Consider the following 25,305-nt stretch of genomic DNA (forward strand, 5'->3'; position numbering starts at 1 on the left):
TTAATAATAGGTAAGTTTTTTCTTGTGACTACTATTTTTCTTTACCAATACAATTTATCGATTTTGGTATGTGCTGTCATTAGTTTTTTAGAACATTAGAAAAACTTTGGTAAGTACAGGCCATTCAGCCAACAAAGCTAACCAATCCTATCCTGTTAATTGGCAATCAAATTAATATGATATTCTTTTGCAGCTGATTTAGTTCCTTCAGGTTGAACTCCTGTGTCATGTGGTATCTTTTATTTTGTCCAATTCCTATTGTAAGTCACAAAATAAAATTTATGAATTTAAGTGAATCAAGGGTAAATTTTCCCAACATCCAATTCACTTGCTAAATCACAAATAGGTGGGTAGTAAATTATTTTCATTTCCCACATATAGGTACGAGGGAAATATGGTTTTCTTAAGGATAATATTGCATTTGTACAGGAATTAAATGTTTGAATCCTAAAGGTCTACTTACTGTATATTTGTTTGGAATGGCTTGGGCAGAGGTTTAATTAACATTATGTCAAGAAAAGTAGGAGGGTTGAATTTCTGATCCTAAAAGCCTCCCATCTTTGCCCCAGAACATTACTGTATTATGGTGGTGGAAAAACTAATTTCTGACTAATTTAATTCACCTAACTGAAATACTCACTTATTTCTTTTGGACCCAAAATCTGTAATTACAAATTTTTATTGATTAAAGATTTTACAATATCTAGATTTAAATTGCTCATTATTAATCACAGACTCAATTTTTTTAAAAGTGTCTCAAGTATACATTTATTTAAAAAATCATAAAATGTTGGTTCTAGGGAGTCTTCTCCACCTCATTTTAAGGTGATATTCTTTTTTGTGTGATTCTTTTTTTGATTAAACTGTTAGCAGTTACTGTATACCTTATATTTATTTGAGGAGTGAGGCTCAAAACAGGAGAGAATTAAAGATTGTGTGGAAAACAACAAGTGCAAAAAATAATGTAATGAACTAGGTAAAATTTTCTCCTTTTACTGTAACCTGTGGGACCAATTATCTGATCTGCACTAGTGTTTAAACTGACAAAGGGATGCCATCATTTACTGCTTGTCTTGGACCTGAGGACTCCACTTCCTTCTCTGTTTCTCATTCCCTCCACTTCTGCTCCTGGTAAAGCAACATCTAATCTGATAGCCACAACGCTTGGCAGCCACAGTTGAGGCTTATAGCATTCTTGCTAACCATGTCTTCATTGGGCTTTGCCAATCTTTCTTCCTTCCATTTCATGGCTCATTCTTGATACTACATATGAATGATTCAGTCTCTCTTTTTTCTATCCTGGAGACCTCCTCTTCTTAACTCCTCTGTCCACCCAATTGTTCAGGACCACTATTTGTGTACCCTGCCCATCGTTTCTTCTGGTGACCTTCATTTGCATAAACCGACAAGCCCCAACCATCCATCTAGGCTTCATCTCAGCACTGCATAGACCATGTTTGTTAGTATGCCTACTCGCTCCAGATTTATTATTAACAAACAATAAAACACAGATCAGCCCATTTTCTTTTTTTCTTTTTTTTTTTTGTAACATCACAAAATTTTGATCATATCAGTCAGTAGCAATTTTGGGATGTTTAGTTTTTCCTATTGTCTGTAAACTGCCATCTTCAGGACTCTCCACATATGTTCTATAGGGATGGGCATTGTATTGGCTGTATGTTTCAGGCCATTGTTCTGAATGGTAAATCATTGCCCTATTTTGAGGTCGCATGCACTCTAGGAGTAGGCTTTCTTGAAAGACCTTTCTATATTCATCTGCATGCATTCTTCCCTAATTTCTAGCCAGTCTCCCTATCCCTGCCGCTCTGAAACACCCGTATAGCATTGATGGTACCACCGTCATGCTTCACCATATGGATGGTATTAGGCGGATAATGAGCAGTGCCTTGTCTTCACCTGACATAATGCTTGGATTCTTCCCAGAGAGTTTAATTTTCATCTCATTAAACTGTAGAATCTTTTCCGTCATAGTCCTTTAAAGTGTTACATGCCTTTTACTGAAAAGTTGCTCTGTCTAGCCACTGTACCTTAAACGCCTGATTGATGAAGTGCTGCTGAGATGGTTGTCCTTCTGAAAGGTTCTCCCATCTCAGTAGAGGACTTCTAAAACTCTGTTAGAATGACCATTGGGTCATATGATACCCAAACCCAAGGTCCAACTTGATTAATCAGTTTGGCCAGACGGCCTGCTGTTGAAAGGAAGTCCTGGTGGTTCTAAATTTCTTCTGTTTCAAAATTATTGAGGCCACAGTGGTCCTGGGAATGCTCAAAGGTTCAGAAATGGTTTTATCCCATTGCCGATCCATGTCTCACCACAGTTTTATTGCACTTGATGGCTTAGTTTTTTGTCTTGACATGCATTGCGAATTCTTGAATATTATATACATAGGTATGTGCCTTTCTTGACTATGTCCAGTCAATTCAGTTTGCTACAGGTGGGCTCTCACCAAGTTCTAGGGACATCTAAAGTGTAATTAAAACAAACAGGATGCACCTTACCATAGTCTGGAGTGTCCCAGCAGACTGTCTGAATATTTACATAAATGAGAAATTTCAGCTTTTAATAAGTTTGAAAGCATTTCTGAAAGTATTTTCACTTTGTCATGATGGGTTATTGAGTGTAAATTAATGGACAAAAATTGGGATTTTTTTTTCATTTTAAATGATATCTACAGCAGACTGTGCAAAAATTGAAGGGGTTTTTATACTTTCTGAACCCACTGTGTATATAAATAAGTCACAAAACACCTGAATAAGTAAAAATCACCTAAAGATTGTGAAATACAATGTCATTGTTTTATTTTGGCTTATTAATGCATTTACCTTTTATGTAATTATTGCAGATTTTATTTCCAAATGTCTTTATTGTAAGACTTTTTCTATTTAACAATTTGATTTTTTGGACAGTACACCACTATTTATTTCAAAAAGCCTTTTTCCATGAAGATTTTGTCACTTGTCAATCCAAACAAAGACCCTCAGACTGAACCTCTTTCAATAGGTTAATCATTTTCTGTGATTGTAGGCATAGGCTAAAAATGATGTTTAGTGCTAACCGCATTCCAACTGGTAAACATATGGTGGCAGTTAAAAGTTGTGAATGATTTTTTAGTTAACTGCCAGTGACATTCTTCTCTCTTTGTTTATTTTTGGTTTTTGACAGACAAGTCAGAGAATGACACAGAAAGAGAATGCCAGTTATTAGAGCGTAGGCTCACATTAATAGAAGAGAGGAATGCTGTTATGGTGCCATCTGAAGGCAGTGGGATTCCTGGAGCACCTGCTAAGTGGTAAATCTTCATTTTAAACTTTTATTTATTAGACACTCTTAGCTGTCAAATCAGTTATACAAATTACAGTATGTTTTACTTGTTTTTCTGTGATATATTTTCAAAAAACAGATTACACCTCATCCAGATTTGGAAGGGGTGCAGGTGTTCAGACGAAGATTATTGTACACTTGACAATGTTTATAAGTCAGTGCCCATAGTAGCTCCCCAGCTACCTGTTTAATTAAAGGGATAGTATAATTCCACTTCTTTCACTCAAGGAGTATGTACTGCTTCCCCACAGCTGTGAATGGAGAGTGTTAACCTCTGATCTCATTTGTGTACATCCTCCACCTTCAACAGCATTAGGCACCAAAGCTATAGTGAATTAACTGAAGCATTCTGAATATTTCCTTTGATTCTGCTGGATCTTCTTATATGCTAACAGACACACCTATATTTCCTTTACCAGTGAGACAAGATATGAGGACTAATGCAATTTTTATTTTTCACAAACAAAGCAAGATACTCATAAAAAGTCCTTATTAGGTCTGATTGAGGTATTTAATAAATTAAATAAGCATATAATTGAAATATAACTTTACAAGCATTTTTTAAAATTAAATATAACCAATAAATGTATTAGCATTGCATTTCCAAAGTGCCAACCACTGCTATTTTGATATACACTGCCAGTCAAATTTTGGACACATCTGCACGTTCAAGGATTGTTTTGTTATTGTAACTATTTTCTGTATCTTAACATAATATGGAAGGCATCAAAACTGTAAAATAACAGATGCAATTACATAAAATACATAAAAACTATCCTTTATTTTTGATTTCTTAAAGTAGCCAACATTTGCATTTTTTATAAGCTTTGTATACTCTTAGCATTCTTTCAACCACCTTCATGAGGTAGCTATCCTTGAAGGACTCCCCACATGTTGGTGATCACTTGTTGGCTGCTTTTCCTTCATTCTCCAGTCCAGGCAATCTTTCCCTCTTTCCAAATTTGAGTGGGTAAGACACGTAGATGCAGGGCTCCTAAGATTCATGTTACAATTCCAGATGTCTTGACCTAACATGGTTATTGGTTTAGTATACCTTGCTAGGCTAAATTACCCTTTCAGACCATTATTCTCATCTTATAACTTTCAAGTAAAGTGCTAGAATTAATAATAAACTTCTTATTTATTTAAGCACTCGGCAAAAAACAATTTAAAATCATTAAATTTTATAAGCATAAACATAAACAACACAACACCTTAATAAACTTTTTTGAAAGCTATCTTTCAATAATTTAAGTCCTTTCTAACTCAGTTCAATATATACAATAAAAAGAATAAGTGTCATACTTTGTGCAGAAGAAATTTGTTAGATTTTTACAAAAGTTCTTAAATTAACATTGAATGCTGGAAATTTACTCACTTTATCTGTTTTATGATGTGGGCAGTTGATATACTTGCAACAAATATCCCAATGACGTTCACATCAATAAATAAAATAATATACATGGCATGCATATATGGTAGTGATGGGACATTTACCGGTTTTTACAATTAACTGCAGTGAAACTCCAGACAGTTAGTACATTCTTTCTTATTTTACTTATCACTATAATGGATCAAGGATTTTCACTGTAATCACCTGCAGACAGTGAGATTGGGACCATATATCTCTTTGAGCCTGACTCTCGGCATCGGAGCACCACAAGGTTATATGCTTAGTCCCCTCCACTACTCATTTTATACTTATGACTGTACACTTGTTCTCTCCACAAATACGCTTATAAAATTTTCAGATGATGCAACGGTGGTGGGACTTATCTCTGACAGTAATGAGACAACCTACAAGGATGACGTCTACAAGTTGAGGAAATGGTGTGCGGGTAATAATTTGTCTTTGAACATTAGAAAAAAAAAAAACAAAGGAGCTCATTTCAGACCGTATCAGACTGAGCTGAAAATAAGAGGAGAGGAATTGGAGAGTGTCTTTAGTTTCAAGTTCTTGGGCATTCATATCGGTGAAGATTTTAAATGGGTAATAAATTCCACAACTTTGGTCAGGAAGGCTCACCAGAGAGCTTACTTGTTATGAACTCTAAAGAAGAACAACATTTTGACAAAGTTATTGTAGTCTTTCTACCACTGCTCAATAAAAAGCATATTGATAAACTGTATAAAGGCCTGGTATGGAAACTGTGTAGCAGCAGACAGAGCAGCTTTACAGAGAGTTATTAATGCAGCTCAGAATATTATTGGACTCCCTTTGCCTATCTTGGAGGATATCTATAGGGCTCGCTGCCTGAGTAGAGCCCGCAGTATTGTTAAGGATAATTTTCATCCTTTCCATTACTTTTTCTCACTACTGCCATTTGGAAGATGCTACGGATCCCTCACATAAAGATTAATGAACAGTTTTTATCCACCAGCCAAAAAAGAATTAAACCTACACCAGCTATCCTTTATGTTATTACAATTATTTCATTTTACGTGCAGTGTTATCCATTTACTATTGTGCAATAACTGCAAAAACACTTTATTACTTAATTTAATTAATTTAATTTTCTTATGTTTTTATTATTTTTTTAATGCTATTTATAACTAATGTGTGTGTGTGTATGTGAGTAGAATTGCCATATATAGTTTTTCTTTAAAGAGGTATAGTAAATTTAATTTTATATTTGCATGCAATGACAATAAAGGCATTCATTCATTCAACTTTATAATGTATAACGTAATCATGCATGCATAGCATGCATATTGGGCATCTAATACTTTCATTCAACTTTGGCAGAAGGCAGTGACAGTGGTTTAGAGTTCAAAGCCATTACCCAATACTCTACAGTAAATTCAGCATATGGCAGTCTTCAGTTCATTGCAGTTTAACTTTCTAATTGCTTATCAGTTTTATAAGCGTTACGTGCTGTAGTAAGTATTTGGATACATATTGTCCTGGTGTATGTGTTACCCATGTATCTGTACTGTTTATTGCTCCTGATGATCCATCCAGTATATTTTGTTTGTTCGAATCACTACTAGAAGTCTTAAGACAGGCTACATTTACATCCAGACTTATGAAACATAAGATTTTAAAGTTTAAATAAAAACATTCACTTAGACACATGCATTGCATCAGGGCCACGGTATTGTGAGTATTCCATATAAATATAATAATTCCTGCAAATTCTGATTTTAAGGTACTAAATTCATACAGATATTTATTTGGTAAGCAATCACTCTTGTTTGTTGCAAGCATATTCAACATCTTTTTTTAAGTCATTACTTTATAATTGTGCCTTATTTATTACTTAGGAATTAGTTTGTCTTTTATGTTATTGGTTTCATTCAGATTGTATGCATAGGATGTCACTATGTGTTACAGCCACTCTTAGCTGCAGCATGATAGTGAGGAGTTAGTCATTCACCTATGTAATCGACTGCATAAGTGCACAGTAGACGTCACAGATGGTGTCCCTTTTTTAAAATGCACATTAGAAGAAACTCGACTAAACTTTCATTAAGTGATGGCTAAAACATGCTGAAATTTATTCTTGTGCAAAAGCAATACAAATATTTAGGATATGGACTTGGATTGCTAACTGAATTCATACTTGATGATAGGAGAGCTTCTTTTTACTTGATGACCTGACTGCTGCCAATTTGTGGTAGCACTGTGACTAAACTTAAAGACATACATAATCGTATTATTCATTATTGACTGTCTTTTAAATGACACTGAAAGGTAAAATCAGTAACACACACAAATGTCTTGGATAACCTTCATGAAAATCGACAGCAGCATCTGCTGCCACCACTCTAACTCTGAAAAGAAGGATAATCCAGCAATAAACTGAAGACTTTGTAGATGCTTATTACTGTAATACAACAGTTCACTGTGCTAAATGTAATATATATATATATATATATATATATATATATATATATATATATATATATACATACATACACAGTGGTGTGAAAAACTATTTGCCCCCTTCCTGATTTCTTTTGCATGTTTGTCACACAAAATGTTTCTGATCATCAAACACATTTAACCATTTGTCAAATATAACACAAGTAAACACAAAATGCAGTTTTTAAATGATGGTTTTTATTATTTAGGGAGAAAAAAAATTCAAACCTACATGGCCCTGTGTGAAAAAGTAATTGCCCCCTTGTTAAAAAATAATCTAACTGTGGTGTATCACACCTAAGTTCAATTTCAGAGCCCCCCCAGGCCTGATTACTGCCACACCTGTTTCAATCAAGAAATCACTTAAATAGAAGCTGCCTGACACAGAGAAGTAGACCAAAAGCACCTCAAAAGCTAGACATCATGCCAAGATCCAAATAAATTAAGGAACAAATGAAAACAGAAGTAATTTAGATCTATCAGTCTGGTGAAGGTTATAAAGCCATTTCTAAACCTTTGGGACTCCAGCGAACCACAGTGAGAGCCATTATCCACAAATGGCAAAAACATGGAACAGTGGTGAACCTTCCCAGGAGTGGCTGGCCGACCAAAATTACCCCAAGAGCGCAGAGACGACTCATCCGAGAGGTCACAAAAGACCCCAGGACAATGTCTAAAGAACTGCAGGCCTCACTTGCCTCAATTAAGGTCAGTGTTCACGACTCCACCATAAGAAAGAGACTGGGCAAAAACAGCCTGCATGGCAGATTTCCAAGACGCAAACAACTGTTAAGCAAAAAGAACATTAGGGCTCATCTCAATTTTGCTAAGAAACATATCAATGATTGCCAAGACTTTGTGGACTGATGAGACAAAAGTTGAACTTTTTGGAAGGCAAATGTCCTGTTACATCTGGCGTAAAAGGAACACAGCATTTCAGAAAAAGAACATCATACCAACAGTAAAATATGGTGGTGGTAGTGTGATGGTCTGGGGTTGTTTTGCTGCTTCAGGACCTGGAAGGCTTGCTGTGATAGATGGAACCATGAATTCTACTGTCTACCAAAAAATCCTGAAGGAGAATGTCCGGCCAACTGTTCGTCATCTCATATACATATACATATATATATATATATATATATATATATATATATATATATATATATATATATATATATATACACATGTCTACATACATATCTACATATATACACACACATATACATACACATATACATACACATATATGTATCTATATATCTATCTATATACTCTATCTATCTATATTATCTATCTCCTTTGGGGTGCGAGCAGCTGTTGCTGAGGGTGCCAGAATCCATCGAGGAAGAAAAATTAAAAACATTATTTGTACAAAATCTTAATTTATCTATCCATTCCTAAATAATTAAATGGGCAGGCTATTTCAGTATCAGTCCAATACGCTGCTTGTTAAAACTAATGACTCCTGCTCTTACGTGCACTTAGTGCTGCGTAGGTATTATGAACTATCGTATCTGTTCAAGTTCTGTTTAAATTTTAAATATAAGTAATTTTTATTTGGTCGACAGAAATATGTTTAGTAGGAATTTAGTCATCATTGCATAAATTTTTCTTCACCATAGAAATTTAAAGACTAAATTCAACTTCCATTCCTACCAAAGATATTTCTGGCGACTAAACAGAACCTATTTATATCCAAATTCGAGCTATTGAGCTGTCGCCTGCCTGCCTGAATAAGTCACCTCGCTCGCTCTTACTTTTTACCGCTCATTTAATCATGGCTAGTCGCGAAAAATTATAACATGGAAGGAGGATTACACTGAGTATGGCTTTACCAAAACAATTATTGATGGCTAATTAAGTATCCATTATTCATAAAGCTTCAATTGGTGATCTGTTTTTCTGCGTTAACCTCATATTTTTTCATACTTCTTCTCAAACCAAGGGAGTGCAAGGGTAAAATGAATCGGGAAGCGCTGAGATATATATATGTGTATATATATATATATATATATATATATATACTAGCATAATACCAAGCTTCAGCGAGAAGTAGTGTGTTAAAGAAGCAATGAAAAGAAAAGGAAACATTTTGAAAATAACGTAACCTGATTGTCAATGTAATTGTTTTGTCACTGTTGTGAGTGATGAGTGTTGTTGTCATATACATATATATATATATATATATATATATATATATATATATATATATATATATACACATATATATATATCTACATATATACACACACATACATACATACACACACATATATACACACAAATACATATATACTACATACAGTACATACACGCACACATATATAAACATATATATACATATACATACATATCTACATATATACACACACAGCTATTTCGTATCAGTGCAATACGCTGTTTGTTAAAACGGTTGACTCCGCCTTACGCGCAATAACAAATCAAATCATGCAGTTGTCTTTGCTCATATGTCATTTTAGAGCTGGACGCCTGGCATCTTTTTTTGGCCACAAGTTCCTTTCTGTTTGGTGTGAGGTTCTGTGTTGTGGAGATTCTCAGGATGGATTGCAGGTGCTCATCAGTGAGGCTTACTCCTGTGTGCTGTTTTGTTAGTCTTTATCACTGAGAAGAGCTTCTCACACAGATATGTGCTACCAAACATGCACAAGGTTCGAGCCGCATGTAGACAGACTTTTTTTGTTCTTCAAAGTCACCAAAGCGCCGTGCAAACTCAGTGCGCAATAACTATAGCTTCGCAATAACTTGCAGCATCATAAGGTAGACTTGATTAATGCGGTAAGTGTTTGGCAAGGCAGCTGAAGTGCTGCATTATGGGATCTGTAGTTTATTGTGTTACCAGCGCTTCATATACCCGGGCCATTAATAACAATAATACAGTATATAAAATGATCTCGGGCCGGATATAATTACACGCCAGGCGGATGTGGCCCGGCCCTTGAGTTTGACACATATGGACTAAATAGAACTTGAAAAGATATATTTTTCAAATGTGATCGCAATTCAGATAGAGTTGATGCGACTACAGCCTGCATGCCTCAATGAGTCATCCTCCCTCGCTCTTACTTTTTACCGCTCATCTAATGAATACACTGAGTATGGCTTTACCAAAACAATCATTGATGGCTAATAAAGTATCCATTATTCGAGTATGTAGAGCGGGATATATATATATACATATATATATACCCGCGTATCGCAGCGGAGAAGTCGTGTGTTAAAAAAGCTAGAAAAAGAAAAGGGAACATTTTAAAAATAATGTAACATGACTGTCAATATACAGTATTTGTTTTGTGAGTGTTACTGAGTGTTGCTGTCATCAAGGATTTGATTATCATTATTTCTTTCAATCAGGTTCGTATTTGTAGGATGTGTTGTGTTCAAGTTACATTCCGTGTTTGTCAATCGCTGTAAAGATGACAGGTTTCATTCATCGATTCGCTTCTTACTGCATCAATAAACAGCTCGCCTTCTTCTTTATCTGAGACCTGACACACTGCATGCACGGGTTTTTTACACTGTCTTCCTTTAGCGGGACATTGACTTTTCCACCGTGTGCTTTGTTTCCACAGTAGCTGCATTTATGAATATGCTTATCAGACGCTTCATATTTTTTGCTGCCTTTTAAATTGTGTAATTCGGTTTTTGTTCAGCGCTCTTTGGAACTGTTGCTTTTTATCTGTGCACTGCATCAGTTCACATGAGCCACTCGGTGTACTTGCATCGAAGGTTCCCAGCTGTGCTGGTGCCATCTCGTGCTATGTCCATAGCTTTATTTAGTGTTACCTTAGTCCTGGCACTTAAAACTTTCTCTCGCAGTTTCGCTGAGTTTGTGTCAAACACCACCCTGACCATCTCATCTTCCTCTCCATTAGCACAGTCCTTCACCCGTGAATATTTACCCGTGGCAGTTTGCTATTGGATTGCCGCTGACGGACGGCCTTATATGGGCAGGCACTAAATTACAAACGCCAGCGGCAGCCTGTCTATGAACTTAATTTAAAGTGTAGCTTTACATCGTGCTTTGTTTCCGAAGTAGCAGAACTCATGAATATGGTTGTATATGTCACTCGCTCGCTTCTTATTGTTTCGCTGCCTTCTCAATTATATAATGCATGTTTTCTTGAGCGCTTTTTTGAGGTCTTCCTGGTTTTCTATGTACTGCGTGCTTACGTGGAAGGCGTGATGATGTCACACGAAACTCCGCCCCACGGCGTTGAAGCTCATCTCCATTACAGTAAATGGAGAAAAACTGCTTCCAGTTATGACCATTACGCGTAGAATTTCGATATAAAACCTGCCCAACTTTTATAAGGAAGCTGTAAGGAATGAACCTGCCAAATTTCAGCCTTCCACCCACACGGGAAGTTGGAGAATTAGTGATGAGTGAGTGAGTGAGGGCTTTGCCTTTTATTAGTAGATATATATATATATATATTGAATATATTGAAATAGTTTTACTGTCAAATAATGCAAACAGTACGCGGCATGTGTTTCGCACTAATTCTGGGCTCATCAGGCAGTACACCCCCACTGCACCCCCTCTCAGGAATCGGACTTCAGTGCCAGGGTGTGTGGTTCATTTATTTGACAGTATGTAGATCAGGGTGTGTGTTTGTATGTACGTATGTTTGTTTTTACTTTTGAGAATGCAACGTATAGTTTTGTCCAGGAGGAAAGCAATGTTGCCTCAAATCAATGGCAACCTTTTGTAGGGTGTCTCTGAAACTTATTTATTGTCATCGCGAAGCAGAGCCTTACTGGAAATTTGAGGCATTTCAATTGACATGGGCGATCAGAGGGTATAATGGTGATGCCAGGAATACATTCAGAGTGTGATGCTCTGCTGTTTTTTTGTGTAGCTGCCTTCACACAGCTTCTCCGCTGCTTTATAAACGAACGCCATATAAGGTCATCGTTTCTCCTTACTTCACGGTTCTGTACTGTTTTATTGTTCGTTTATTACGATTCTTATAGTTATTGTGTAGCTATTTGAGACTTACTTTACTGTTCAGTTACCCATTTCCTTTATTTAATCCGCTTGTAATGCTATTTTTGCTCGTTTATTACGATTATATAGATATTTATTGATTCCCTTCTTTAGCTGACTGCCTGCTTATATAAGATGCTCCGCTGTTTTTTTGTGAAACAGCCTTTACACAGCTTTTCCGCTCTTTTATAAACGATCGACATATAAAGCCTTGTCACCTTGTCAATTGTGTAATGCGTTTTTTGAACAGGTTTGATGCATTGAAGTGATCACTCGTACTCCGTTCAGTAAGTTCACGTGAGCTGCTCTCTTGTGTGATGTTGCGATATCCACGGCTTAATTTAATGTTAACTAACACCCGGCACTTAAAAGTTTCTGACTGCACTCCGGTTGTAATATGACGAAGCTGCGCAAGCTCACTCTTGAGAATGCAACATATAGTTGTCCAGGAGAAAAGCAATCTTGCCTGAAATCAATGGTATCATTTTGTAGGGTCTGACCCTGAGACTTATTACTTGTCATCGCGCAGCAGAGCCTTACTGGAAATTGGAGGCATCTGAATTAAAATGGGAGATCAGAGGGTATAAAGGGGACGCGAGTAATAAATTGAGTGTGGAGAAACTCTAGAGACAGCGTGTGTATTAACTTGTGCATTTTTCTGTGAGTATTTGGTGGCAGCGTGATTTAAGTTGCTTCCGCAAGACCGCGTTAGCTCAGTGGAGCTCAGCTTAGAGCGAAATGAGGTGAATTAGCCTTAACTGTCAATCCCTCCACAAACACAGTCTCTCGGAATTTGCATAAGCACAGCCCTTCACCAGCAATTTTAACTTAGTTACAAAGATATCAAAACTCTCGTTTATACCCTGCGTCCTTTCATTAAACTTGTATCCCGCATTAGCCGTGGGCATGACAAACACCAGCGGCAGCCTGTCTATGAAATTAATTTAAACTTTAGGTTTACACCGTGCTTTGTTTCCGAAGTAGCTGCACTCATGAATATGCTTGTATGAGTTACTCTCTTGCTTCTTATTGTTTCGCTGCCTTCTCAATTGTATAATGCATGTTTTCTTCAACGCTTTTTGTAGCTCTTCCTTGTTTTCTACGTACTGCGTTGACAGTCAGTTCACGTTATTACGTGGGAGGCGTGATGATGTCACACGAATCTCCGCCCCCAACGGCCAGTGAGCTCAACTCCATTACAGTATATTGTAGCGACCCGTGGCCGAGTCTTGAAGATTTTCAAGCCGATTTCGCCGTGCACCTCTTCCAAGCTGTCGGCTAGCGGATTGCCAGCATTAGGCACGCAGCTGTACCCAGCTCTTTAAGTACGAGCCGCTGTCCCATACACCGCACGACTCACGAGCTGCCTCGGCAGCACGCAGCTGTACCCAGCTTCTCAAGTAACGAGCACTCGTGTCCCATACACCGCACTCGAAAGTGTCTCGGCATTAATTGCTTAGATGAAATCTTAGCAATGAATAACAGCTCTGTCCTGTTGTATCTCTTTATTCACAGATAGCCAGAAAGCAAAGCTCAAATTCATCCGCTTAACCACTGTCAAGGTCAACAACGAAACGACATTTCTTAACGGCGGTATCTATTTACATTTTTACAACCCCGACGGCGATATCCCAACCCACCCCACCGGGCTGCGCACAAACACATATAACATTTACAACAGGAAAGACAATGACGAACTTAGTTAATCTTTACACACAATAACTTTCACATAAATTTCCCATAAATTCCCCACAACTATTTTACATAATTTACCCACAAGGCGCCCCTCCGCCAGCTCGGACTGCCGGGTTGCTACACAGCCCCCCCCCCAAGAGGGTTAGTGTCCCCACAACCCTAATTTTCACAAACAAAGTCTGATAAATGTCCTGGCCGGGCGGCGGACACGCTTGGGCCTGCCTGACTCTTCATCACCGTGCCAGGCTCAGTCCTGAGACTGTCAAGTTCTGTCTCGCACCGAGGGTGGATGTTGGAGAGTTGCTTTGGTTCTCAAGTCTTTCTGGTGCTGGGGCCAATGGGTGGTATGGTGCCAAACGGTCTTTATGCAGCACCACCCGCCTGCCCGTCCCAGGCATTCGACTCGAAAACCACGTCCAAATTGCATCCAAAATTTCTCCAGGTCCCTGCCAATGGTGCGTCAGTTTTGGGGACAACCCCGCTTCCTCTGGGGCAAAACACCCACACTTTGTCCCCTTGCTTCAGGGTTGGACCATGCGCCCGAGTGTCATATGCCCGCTTCTGGCGGGCTCCAGCTCCCTCTAGGGCCTCTCTGGCCAGTTGGTGTACAGTGTCCAGTCGCTCTTTCAATCGCCGGAGATAGTCCGCTTCGTGACCGCCAGCAAGCTCAGGCTCAGGGGTGAGCCAAACACCAAGTCCACCGGCGCGCGATCTCCCTTCCAACATCAGCCCCGCCGTGTGCACTGACTCGATTCCTGAACAGCCCCTATACGCCCACAAGACCAGAGGCAAATGTTGATCCCAGTCTCTGGTGTTGACTAGTGAGGATCGCAAGTTGGGCGCCAAGGTGCGGTTAAACCTTCTACCAGTCCATCGCTTGCGGGTGAAGGGGTGGTCCGGTCTTCTTCACCCCATCCGCTGACACACCTCTTTAAACAACCGCTCTCAAAGTTCCGCCCTGGTCGCTGTGCAGTTCATTCGCACCCAATCGAAAGTGAACATTTCGTCCCAGCAGTTTTTGAGCGGCTGTGGAGGCACTTTGATCTGAATGGCGTATGCCTCCGCCATTTGGTAAAATAGTCCATCGCCACTAAAACAAAACGATTTCCGCCTCTGTGGTAGGGAAAGGACCCAGCACATCTACCCCAATCCTCTCCATGGGAGCCCCGACGAGATACTGTTGTAGTGGCGCGCGAGAGCGCTGACCAGGTCCTTTCTGCGCCGTGCAAACGCCACAGCAGTGGACGTGCATCTCCGCATCTTGTCGACATCCGGCCAATAGAATCGCTGCCGCAGCCGACGACTGTCTTTGCATTTCCAAAGTGCCCAGATCCAGCTGCTCCATGAACCCAACGGAGGACCGCAGCGTAAAGCCATGGGAACCAGAAGTTGCAAATGGTCAGTACCCCTCTTGGTGCCTGCCATCTTCGTAGATCACACCATCGCAACTCCAGGCTGCCCCACTGCGAATGTAACAACTTGAGTTCCGCCCTTGGGAAGATACGGTTTGCCAATCGGGCATTCCTGGGTCTCCAGCCAGCCCCTTACCTCCTTCAGCACTTGGTCGCCTGCTTGTAGTTGCCTTAACTGGTCGATGGTGAATGGTTCCTCTGCTCCATCCGTTCTTCTAGTCCGCTGCTGATGATGATGGTCCCATACCCCTTTCCTCTTGCCGGCTGCAATATCGGCAGTCATCGAGGACGATGGTCGCCTGGAGAGGGCATCAGCATTTGCATGCTGCCGCCCTGGTCGATGTTGCACCTCAAATCATACTCCTGAAGTATTTCTATCCACCTTGCCACCTGGCCCTCAGGTTGCCGGAAGTTTAACAGCCATGTAAGGCTAGCATGGTCAGTTCGAATCGTGAACTTAGTGCCCAAAAGGTAAGGCTTGAAGTGTCGCACTGCCAAGATCACTGCCAATAGTTCCCGCCGGGTAACACAGTAGTTTTTCTCCGCCGACTGAGGCTGCAACTATAGTAGGCCACCACTCTTTCTCCGGTCTCCCCTTTGGGAGAGTACTGCGCCACCCCACATTACTGGCGTCCGTGTCCAAAATAAAGGGTTGGTTGGGGTCAGGGTATGCCAGGACAGGTGCACTGGTAAGAGCAGCTTTGAGTTGTTGGAAGGCATCGGCGCAGTCCTCCGCCCACTCGAACTGTTGGCCCTTACTCGTTAGCTGGTGCAAGGGGTTAGCAATAGTTGCAAAGTTTTTCACGAATCTTCGGTAGTATGAGGCTAAGCCCAGAAAGCTCCGCAGCTCGGTGACGCTGGCTGGTGGGGCCAGTTGCTCACGGCAGTCACCTTTGTTGGGTCGGTAGCCACTCCACTCGCTAACCACATGTCCCAGAAACTGAGTCTGTTGGGAGAGGAGGTTACATTTTGCGGGTTCAACCGCAACCCGGCGCTACTAATGGCCGCCAAGACTTCCCGTAAGTTGTGGATAGCCTGATCAAAGTCTCTGGCATGGATTAACAAATCGCCCAGATAGACCACACACCGGTTCGGGAATGTCTTTCAGCACCCTCTCCATCAGTCTTTCAAAAGTGGCCGGTGCTACACAGCCCAAACGGCATCACTTTGAATTGCCACAACCCTTGCCCTATGGTGAATGCGGTTTTGTGTCGGTCCTCTGGTGCTAGTTCCACTTGCCAATACCCACTGCGCAAGTCCAAGGTGCTGAACCAGCAGGATCCAGTCACATAATCCAGTGCATCATCGATGCGTGGCAGTGGGTACGAGTCTTTTCGAAAGTGACTTCGCTTAACCTTCGAAAGTCCACACAGGGCCAACCCCCGCTTTCTTCCGCATCATGACCATTGGTGCAGCCCAGGGGCTGTCCGGCTCAATGACGCCGTTGGCTGCCATCTCACAAATCATTTCCTCGGCAGCTTGACGCCGCAAGAGGCAATCGGTGGGGCGCAAACGAATGGGAGTGGCATTGCCAGTGTCTATGTGATGTTTCACTAAATTCGCCTAGTACAGTCCTCCTCTCGAGCCGCAAAACGCCCACATAGTCTCTCAAAAGTTGCTGAAGTTGCTCCTGCTGTGTCGCTGCTCAGATGTTCCCCACTTCGACGCCCAATTCCTCTACAGCGCGACGGTCTCAGCTGATGGGTGGTCGCGTGAGGAAGACCGTTGGGAAGCACTGGTCTGAGCTGCAACATTCTCCTGAGGATCCCCTTGAGCCTCTGCATCTCCTGAGCAACGATCGGGAGCCGGTGAGCCGCTGGATTCAGGCAAATCCAAGCCAGCAGCCCTTCCAGGACGGTTCCGCCCGCTTGGAGCGGCACAGTCTCATTACTTAAGCAAAGGACGGCCCTAGAGACATCAACACATGCTCCCCAGCGGCCAACAAGTCCAACCCGATAATGCACGGATCTTTTATATCTGCAAGCCAGAATTCGGGTTGGTCTGGCTCGTCCCTACCATCACAGATAACAGTTTCTTTCCGGCATTACTGTCCGCTCACCCGTAACCGCGTAGTTCGCTATGTGTGGGGTCCAGCCCTCGGGAAGAAGACTAGCTGTTTCGGCAACACTCCTTTTCTCAGCAAACAAATAGTGGACCCCGTGTCCACTAAGGCACTGCATGGCCATCCATCAATAGTGCAGTCCAGGTATAGTCCAGTGGAAAATCCACAGCCAACTTTGAAGCAGTCTTTGTTGAGGGGTGCTGAAAACGGAGCGAGGGCCCTCACGGCCTCACCCGATGTCGCTTCCCGCGGTGATGCTGTACGAGGTAACGGACTTGGGGCGGGCAATCCCTGGCAAAGTGTCCTGGCTCTCCACATCGAAAACAGCAGTCCACCGTTGTCTCTGTCGGGGTGGATGTTGATTGGGCGCGCTGACCTCCACTACCTCAGACAGGTCCCCTTCCACCCTTCGCTCAACGGCTCTGGTTAATCGACTCGGTCGTGGTGTTCGCTTTGCCGGTGACTCCGCCTGTAGTATGTCTTCGACCGCCAGCCTCTCTCATTGCCTCGCCAAATCTCGGGTGATGATAGACAGACATGCTGGCTAAGACGCTCTGGTGTGAGGCCCGCAGGAAAGCATGAAGTCCGAGTTCTTCCCTCACTGTTGTCGAAGGTAGGATAACCTTTTCGTGTCAATACCCTGACGCCAGCGCAAAGGCTCCTATACTCTCACCCTCATGCCGACGCCGGCTAGTCAGCTTGTCTCTGTTGCATTCTGCTGAAGTTCTTTGTCCAAAGCGACTGGTGAGAGCAGCTGTGAGAGCCTGAAGATCACGACACTCTTCTGATGTCAGATCAATGAGTACCTGTAGTGCGGGACCCTCCAAGGCAAGGGCCAAGTGTGTCGCAGCTTCTTCGCGTTCCACTCATTGTGTATCGCGCCAGGTCCACTTGTGCAAGGTAGGGCTCTAAGGGCGCCAATCCGCTGTATCGCGGCAGCTTAGCAGGTGACCGAGAAGAGGACCGCCGACTGGTAACCTGGGGTATCGCGGTGGCTGCCGACGACCCACTCTGGCCGTGCTTGGACGATCGCAACACTGTCCGGGGAACACTGGCACCATCAGGTCGGTCTGCCTCTTTTCTCCGCACAGCTCCGCTGATCAGGCGCTTTAACGTAACGCTGTTCTCTAAGATGGCACGCTCTACTTCTTCAAGACTCTGTTCCATGACGGCGTCTTCTAAACAGCCTGGTCTCCCACTTCTGACACCAATGTAGCGACCGTGGTCGAGTCTTGAAGATTTTCGCCGATTTCGCCGCACCTCTTCCAAGCTGTCGGCTAGCGGATTGCCAGCATTAGGCACGCAGCTGTACCCAGCTCTTTAAGTATGAGCCGTCCCATACACCGCACGACTACGAAGCGTCTCGGCAGCACGCAGCTGTACCCAGCTTCTCAAGTAACGAGCACTCGTGTCCCATACACCACACGACTCCGAGTGTCTCGGCATTAATTGCTTAGATGAAATCTTAGCAATGAATAACAGCTCTGTCCTGTTGTATCTCTTTATTCACAGATAGCCAGAAAGCAAAGCTCAAATTCATCCGCTTAACCACTGTCAAGGTCAACAACAAAACGACATTTCTTAACGGCGGTATCTATTTACATTTTTACAACCCCGGACGGCGATATCCCAACCCACCCCACCGGGCTGCGCACAAACACATATAACATTTACAACAGGAAAGACAATGACGAACTTAGTTAATCTTTACACACAATAACTTTCACATAAATTTCCCATAAATTCCCCACAACTATTTTACATAATTTACCCATTAAGTCCACTCCGCCAGCGCGGACTGCCGGGTTGCTACAATATGGAGAAAAATAGATTCCAGTTATGACCATTACTCGTAGAATTTCGAAATGAAACCTGCCCATCTTTAGTAAGTAAGCTGTAAGGAATGAGCCTGCCAAATTCCAGCCTTCTACTTACACGGGAAGTTGGAGAATTAGTGATCAGTGAGTCAGTGAGGGCTTTGACTTTTATTAGTATACTAGCAAAATACCCGCGCTTCGTAGCGGCGAAGTACTGCATTACAATTTTTATTAAGAAGAAAATTTAACCTTTTTAAACTGAGGTAAAATATGCCAATAATTATTTGTTAAGGATCTCTTTGTATACCATGTTGTCAGTTCGGCTCTCTGGTTGTAATATGACCAAGCTGTGCGCTGAGCTTACTCTTGAGCATGCAACTTACAGTTGGCCATGTGAACAGTAATCTTGTCTCAAATCTCACAGCTTGGATTGCTGCTGTCTTAATCGGTTTGAGTTTCATGGTTTGTTTCAATTATGACAATATTTGCAGGATTTGTTGTATTGAAGTGACATTCGGCATCTGTCAAGCGTTGTAAGCACACAACTGGTTTCAGCGATAAAATCACATCCAGCTTTTGAAAGTTTAAACATTCATAGACATCAATGTGTCCACTACTGAAATCGTCACCTGTGAATCTAAGATGTTTAAGAGGCATTGGCGGTTGTCGAAAGGTGTAAAATATTTGGCCATTTCGGTACACTTGAAAGCGACAACCGAACAATTCAGCGGCAGCCATCAACTCACAAGCAGAACTATAGGTGAAGGGCTTAAGCATTTCACTCTTATAGTGCTCCTGTGTAGTATAATTATCTCCTGTACCGTCATCAGTCCACACCTTGAATCTATCCCAGTCATTCAATACATAAGACACAATCTTCCTCCGGATATCAAGAGTGAGCCTGATATGGCCGTGCAATATGTAACAAAGAGAATGGAAAAGGTAGATGGTATCTCCGGGCATGGAAACCACTCGGTAAGTGATAATTCTTTGATCAATAGTGATCATCTCGATAGACATGGTAATGGAGGTTGGCATGATAATGGAAATGGGTACCTGAGCAATGTAAACTAAGTGTAAAATACCTATACAATAACTATAATTGTAATAAACAAACAATAAAACAGCGGAGAAGCCGTGGATTAAACAAAAATGCTGTAATTATCAGTAGGGAGACATGAATCCCGTGGCGAAGCAAGGAAGGGAATGTAGAGACTGGAGTGACGGACGGCCTTATATAGGCAGGCAGCCAACAACGTGGGAGGTCTTGGGATGGGGGACCCAACGCTGCCTCACACGGTGACCGAGCTGCAGGCTATGGACGTATATATGTACGTAAGTAGGATTCAGTTAGTGTTGGGAACCCGTGTACCAAATTTCTTGAAGATGGGCCCATAAGTAACAAAGACTGTTGAAAAGTTCAATATGGCGGCTGATAGTGGCGTCATACCACCGAAATAAGTACGTAAATTGGTTTTGGTTAGCTCAGGAAAGCCACCTAACAAATTTCCTGAAGATGGGGCTGTAAATAAGAAAGTTCAACATGGCAGACGTTGACCATTATGACCGTTACGCGTAGAATTTCGAAATGAAACCTTCTTAATTGTTGTAAGTAAGCTGTAAGGAATGGGCCTGCCAAATTTCAGCCTTCTACCTACACAGGTAGTTGAATGAATTAGTGACGTTGGAAAGTTCAATATGGTGGCCGACAGTGGCATCATACCACCAAAATAAGTACCATATTTCAGCCTTCTACCTACACGGGAAGTTGGAGAATTAGTGACGTTGGAAAATTCAATATGGCGGCTGACAGTGGCGTCAAACCACCGAAATAAGTATGTACATTGGTTTCGGTTAGCTCAGGGAAGCCACCTACCAAATTTCGTGAAGATGGGGCCGTAAATAAGAAAGTTCAACATGGTGGACGTTGTTGATCGTTATGACCGTTATGCGTAGAATTTCGAAATGAAACCTGCTTAACTTCTGTAAGTAAGCTGTGAGGAATGGGCCTGCCAAATTTCAGTCTTCTACCTACACGGGAAGTTGGAGAATTAGTGATGTTTGGAAAATTCAATATGGCGGCCGACAGTGGCATCATACCACCGAAATAAGTACGTACATCGGTTTTGGTTAGCGCAAGGAAGCCACCTACCAAATTTCGTAAAGATGGGGTCAGCCTTCTACCTACACGGGAAGTTTGAAAATTGGTGACGTTGGAAAGTTCAATATGGCGACCGACAGTGGCGTCATACCGTCGTAATAAGTAAGTACATTGGTTTCTGTTAGCGCATGGAAGCCGCCAACCAAATTTCGTGAAGATGGGGCCATAAATAAGAAAGTTCAACATGGCGGATGTTGTCGACTGTTATCGACCGTTATGACTGTTACGTGTAGAATTTCGAAATGAAACCTGCTTAACTTTTGTAAGAAAGCTGTAAGGAATAAGCCTGCCAAATTTCAGCTTTCTACCTACATGGGAAGTTGGAGAATTAGTGATGAGTCAGTCAGTCAGTGAGGGCTTTGCCTTTTATTATTTTATATACAGTAATCCCTCCTGCGTTCCAGAACCCCCCACGATGGATGAAAATCCGCGAAGTAGAAACCATATGTTCGTGTAGTTATTTTTATGTATTTTAAGCCCTTATAAACTCTCCCACACTGTTAACATAATTAGAGCCCTCTAGACATGAAATAACACTCTTTAGTCAAAAGTTTAAACTGTGTTCCATGACAAGACAGAGATGACAGTTCTTTCTCACAATTAAAAGAATGCAAATAGATCTTCTCTTCAGGAGCAGAGAATTTCAGAGAGAGAGAGAGCGCTCGTAAAGAAAAGCAAACAATCAAAAATCAATACGTGTGCTTTTAAGTTTGCCGCGGCATTTTTTAGAAGAGCGTCAGTATCTTCTAAGCAAACAGCCCCTCTGCTCACATCTCCTCCGTCAGGCGCAGAGAATGTCAGAGAGGGTGAGATAGAGGCAGAGACAAGCAAACAATCAAGCTCCGTGCGGGACGCATATCTTATAGCATTGAGGAGTTTTAGTTAATATGTAATACATGTTCTGATTGGGTAGCTTCTAAACCATCCGCCAATAGCGTCCCTTGTATTAAATCAACAGGGCAAACAAACTGAGGAAGCGTAGCATAAATTAAAGACCCATTGTCCGCAGAAATCCGTGAACCAGCGAAAAATCTGTGATATATATTTAGATGTGCTTACATTTAAAATCCGCGATAGAGTAAAGCAGCGAAAGTCGAAGCGCGATATATATATATATGTATATATATGTATATATATATATATATATATATATATATATATATATGTGTGTATATATATGTGTGTATATATATGTATATATATATGTGTGTATATATATATATACTGCTCAAAAGAATTAAAGGAGCACTTTTTAATCAGAGTATAGCATAAAGTCAATGAAACTTATGGGATATTAATCTGGTCAGTTAAGTAGCAGAGGGGTTGTTAATCAGTTTCAGCTGCTGTGGTGTTAATGAAATTAACAACAGATGCACTAGAGGGGCAACAATGAGATGACCCCAAAACAGGAATGGTTTAACAGGTGGAGGCCACTGAAATTTTTCCCTCCTCATCTTTTCTGACTGTTTCTTCACTAGTTTTGCATTTGGCTACAGTCAGTGTCACTACTGGTAGCATGAGGCGATACCTGGACCCTACAGAGGTTGCACAGGTAGTCCAACTTCTCCAGGATGGCACATCAATACGTGTCATTGCCAGAAGGTTTGCTGTGTCTCCCTGCACAGTCTCAAGGGCATGGAGGAGATTCTAGGAGACAAGCAGTTACTCTAGGAGAGCTGGAGAGGGCCATAGAAGGTCCATCACCCATCAGCAGGACCAGTATCTGCTCCTTTGGGCAAGGAGGAACAGGATGAGCACTGCCAGAGCCCTACAAAATGACCTCCAGCAGGCTACTGGTGTGAATGTCTCTGACCAAACAACCAGAAAGACTTCATGAGGGTGACCCAAGGGCCCCATGTCCTCTAATGGGCCCTGAGCTCACTGCCCAGCAGCATGCAGCTCGATTGGCATTAAGCCATAGAATACCAGAATTGGCAGATGCACCACTGGTGCCTTGTGCTTTTTACAGATGAGAGCAGGTTCACCCTGAGCACGTGACAGAAGTGAAAGGGTCTGGAGAAGCCATGGAGAACATTATGCTGCCTGTAACATCATTCAGCATGAGCAGTTTGGTGGTGGGTTAATGATTGTCTGGGTAGGCATATCCATGGAGGGTCACCCAGACCGCTACAGACTTGACAAAGGCACCTTGGCTGCCATTAGGTATCAGGATGAAATCCTTGGACCCATTGTCAGACCCTATGCTGGCACAGTGGCTCCTGGTGCACGACAATTCCTGGCCTCATGTGGTGAGAGTATGCAGGCAGTTCCTGGAGGATGAAGGAATTGATACCATTGACTGGCCACCACACTTTCCTGACCTAAATCCAATAGAACACCTCTGGGACATTGTTTTGGTCCATCCAATGCCACCAGGTTGCACCTCAGAATGTCCAACAGCTCAGTGATGCCCTGGTCCAGATCTGGGAGGAGATCCCCCACAACACCATCTGTCATCTCATTAGAAGCATGCACCGATGTTGTCAGGCATGTATACAAGAACACAGGGGCCATACAAAGTGCTGCATTACAATTTTGAGTTGCTGCAATTAAATTTTGGCAAAATGGACTAGCCTGCCACATAATTTTTCACTCTGATTTTGGGGCGTCTTTGAATTCAGGGCTCTGTAGGTTGATCATTTTCATTTCCATCAAACGATGTGGCATCCTTTCGTTCCTAACACATTACCCAGTCTATATGTATAGATATCCAGGAGGATTTCTTTTTCCCATTGAGATCTGATGTGTTTTCAAAGTGTTCCTTTAATTTTTTTGAGCAGTTATATATATATATATATATATATATATATATATATATATATATATATATATATCCTTTCCAGCATTGTTCCTAGCCTTTGTTTTTCTAAAAATCATTCTCTCTCCCTATCTTGTCTCTAATTTTTCAAAAAACTCAACCAAAGCTTGGGACTTTCTCTTGCCTTCTTTGCCTTCTTATTCATTTTTCTATCTTTCTCTGATTGGTACCATTTTTTCTTTGTCTCTTTTTTGTCCCATCTTAGCATTTATCACATCCTGCACTTCTCTGTCCTACCACCATGTCTTTGTCTCCAGATGAGCTCCATCCTGTCATCCTACTTAATGCCTCTTCTTAATACAACTTTGCTATTATTCTGACACTATTCCTGCACATTTTCAAATAACTGCATTTCATTTAAAACGTTTTTCCCTAAACCTGTTTTTAAGTGCTTCTTCTTTTGATCTCCACCACTGTATCCTTGGTACTGCTTTCTCTGGTTTAATTTGCCTGCTGATTCTGATCTACCAGTCCGTCACCACCAGTTTATTTTGCAGTGTCACAACGGAGTTCGAAAACTGTAAATATGTTGTATAAATTACAGTTTAATTCTGAGCAAAAACAAAGAAAGCCAGTCATATTTCTAGTGTATGATATTTTTTGCTGCTCATTTTTTCATATCATATCCTGAGTTTTGCTGGGTGAATACAGCAGTCTATTAAAATTGCTCACTGTCTTTAACAATTTGGAAGAAGAATACTGTTAGGAATAAATTATAAGACTTTCTTTTTTTTTTTTTTTTAAACACTTTAGGATTCCTGCTCCTGGAATGGAAACTCATATTCCTGTTTTATTTCTTGATCTCAGTGGTAAGTAAAACAAAAATCTGAGTTTTTCACAGATAAAAACTAAATATACAGCACTGAAGAGAACTACTGTACATACTAGCTGGATAAAAGAACTTTTGAATTTGTCCATGAAAATGGGACAAGACGTTTTTGCTCATACTTAACTTATGTGCATTATTCTTCAAAGTGATGGCCTTCGCAATGTACTAGAAGTATATTAAAATGACAGATCCTTAATGTTATCCAAGCGGTAGAAATTGGCAATCCCAAGCACAATGTTCAACAGGAACAAGAGATAAAGGAGGATTTAATTTCAGACATCAGACAATGGTTCAT

The 25,305-nt window shown here is 41.4% G+C and overlaps 1 protein-coding gene across 1 annotated transcript in view; it reads left to right on the plus strand.

The window, feature by feature from the left end:
• Positions 1-25,305, plus strand: part of LOC120526634 (kinesin-like protein KIF13B) — a 655,733-nt gene that overhangs the window by 437,219 nt on the left and 193,209 nt on the right. Inside the window, exons 25-26 of the mRNA XM_039749796.1 lie at positions 3,185-3,311; positions 24,935-24,990. Of these exons, the coding sequence (XP_039605730.1) occupies positions 3,185-3,311; positions 24,935-24,990 (183 nt within the window). The remainder of the gene's footprint in view (positions 1-3,184; positions 3,312-24,934; positions 24,991-25,305) is intronic.

This window comes from Polypterus senegalus, chromosome 3 (assembly GCF_016835505.1).
Source record: "Polypterus senegalus isolate Bchr_013 chromosome 3, ASM1683550v1, whole genome shotgun sequence".
In the NCBI taxonomy this organism is placed as follows: Eukaryota; Metazoa; Chordata; class Cladistia; order Polypteriformes; family Polypteridae; genus Polypterus; species Polypterus senegalus.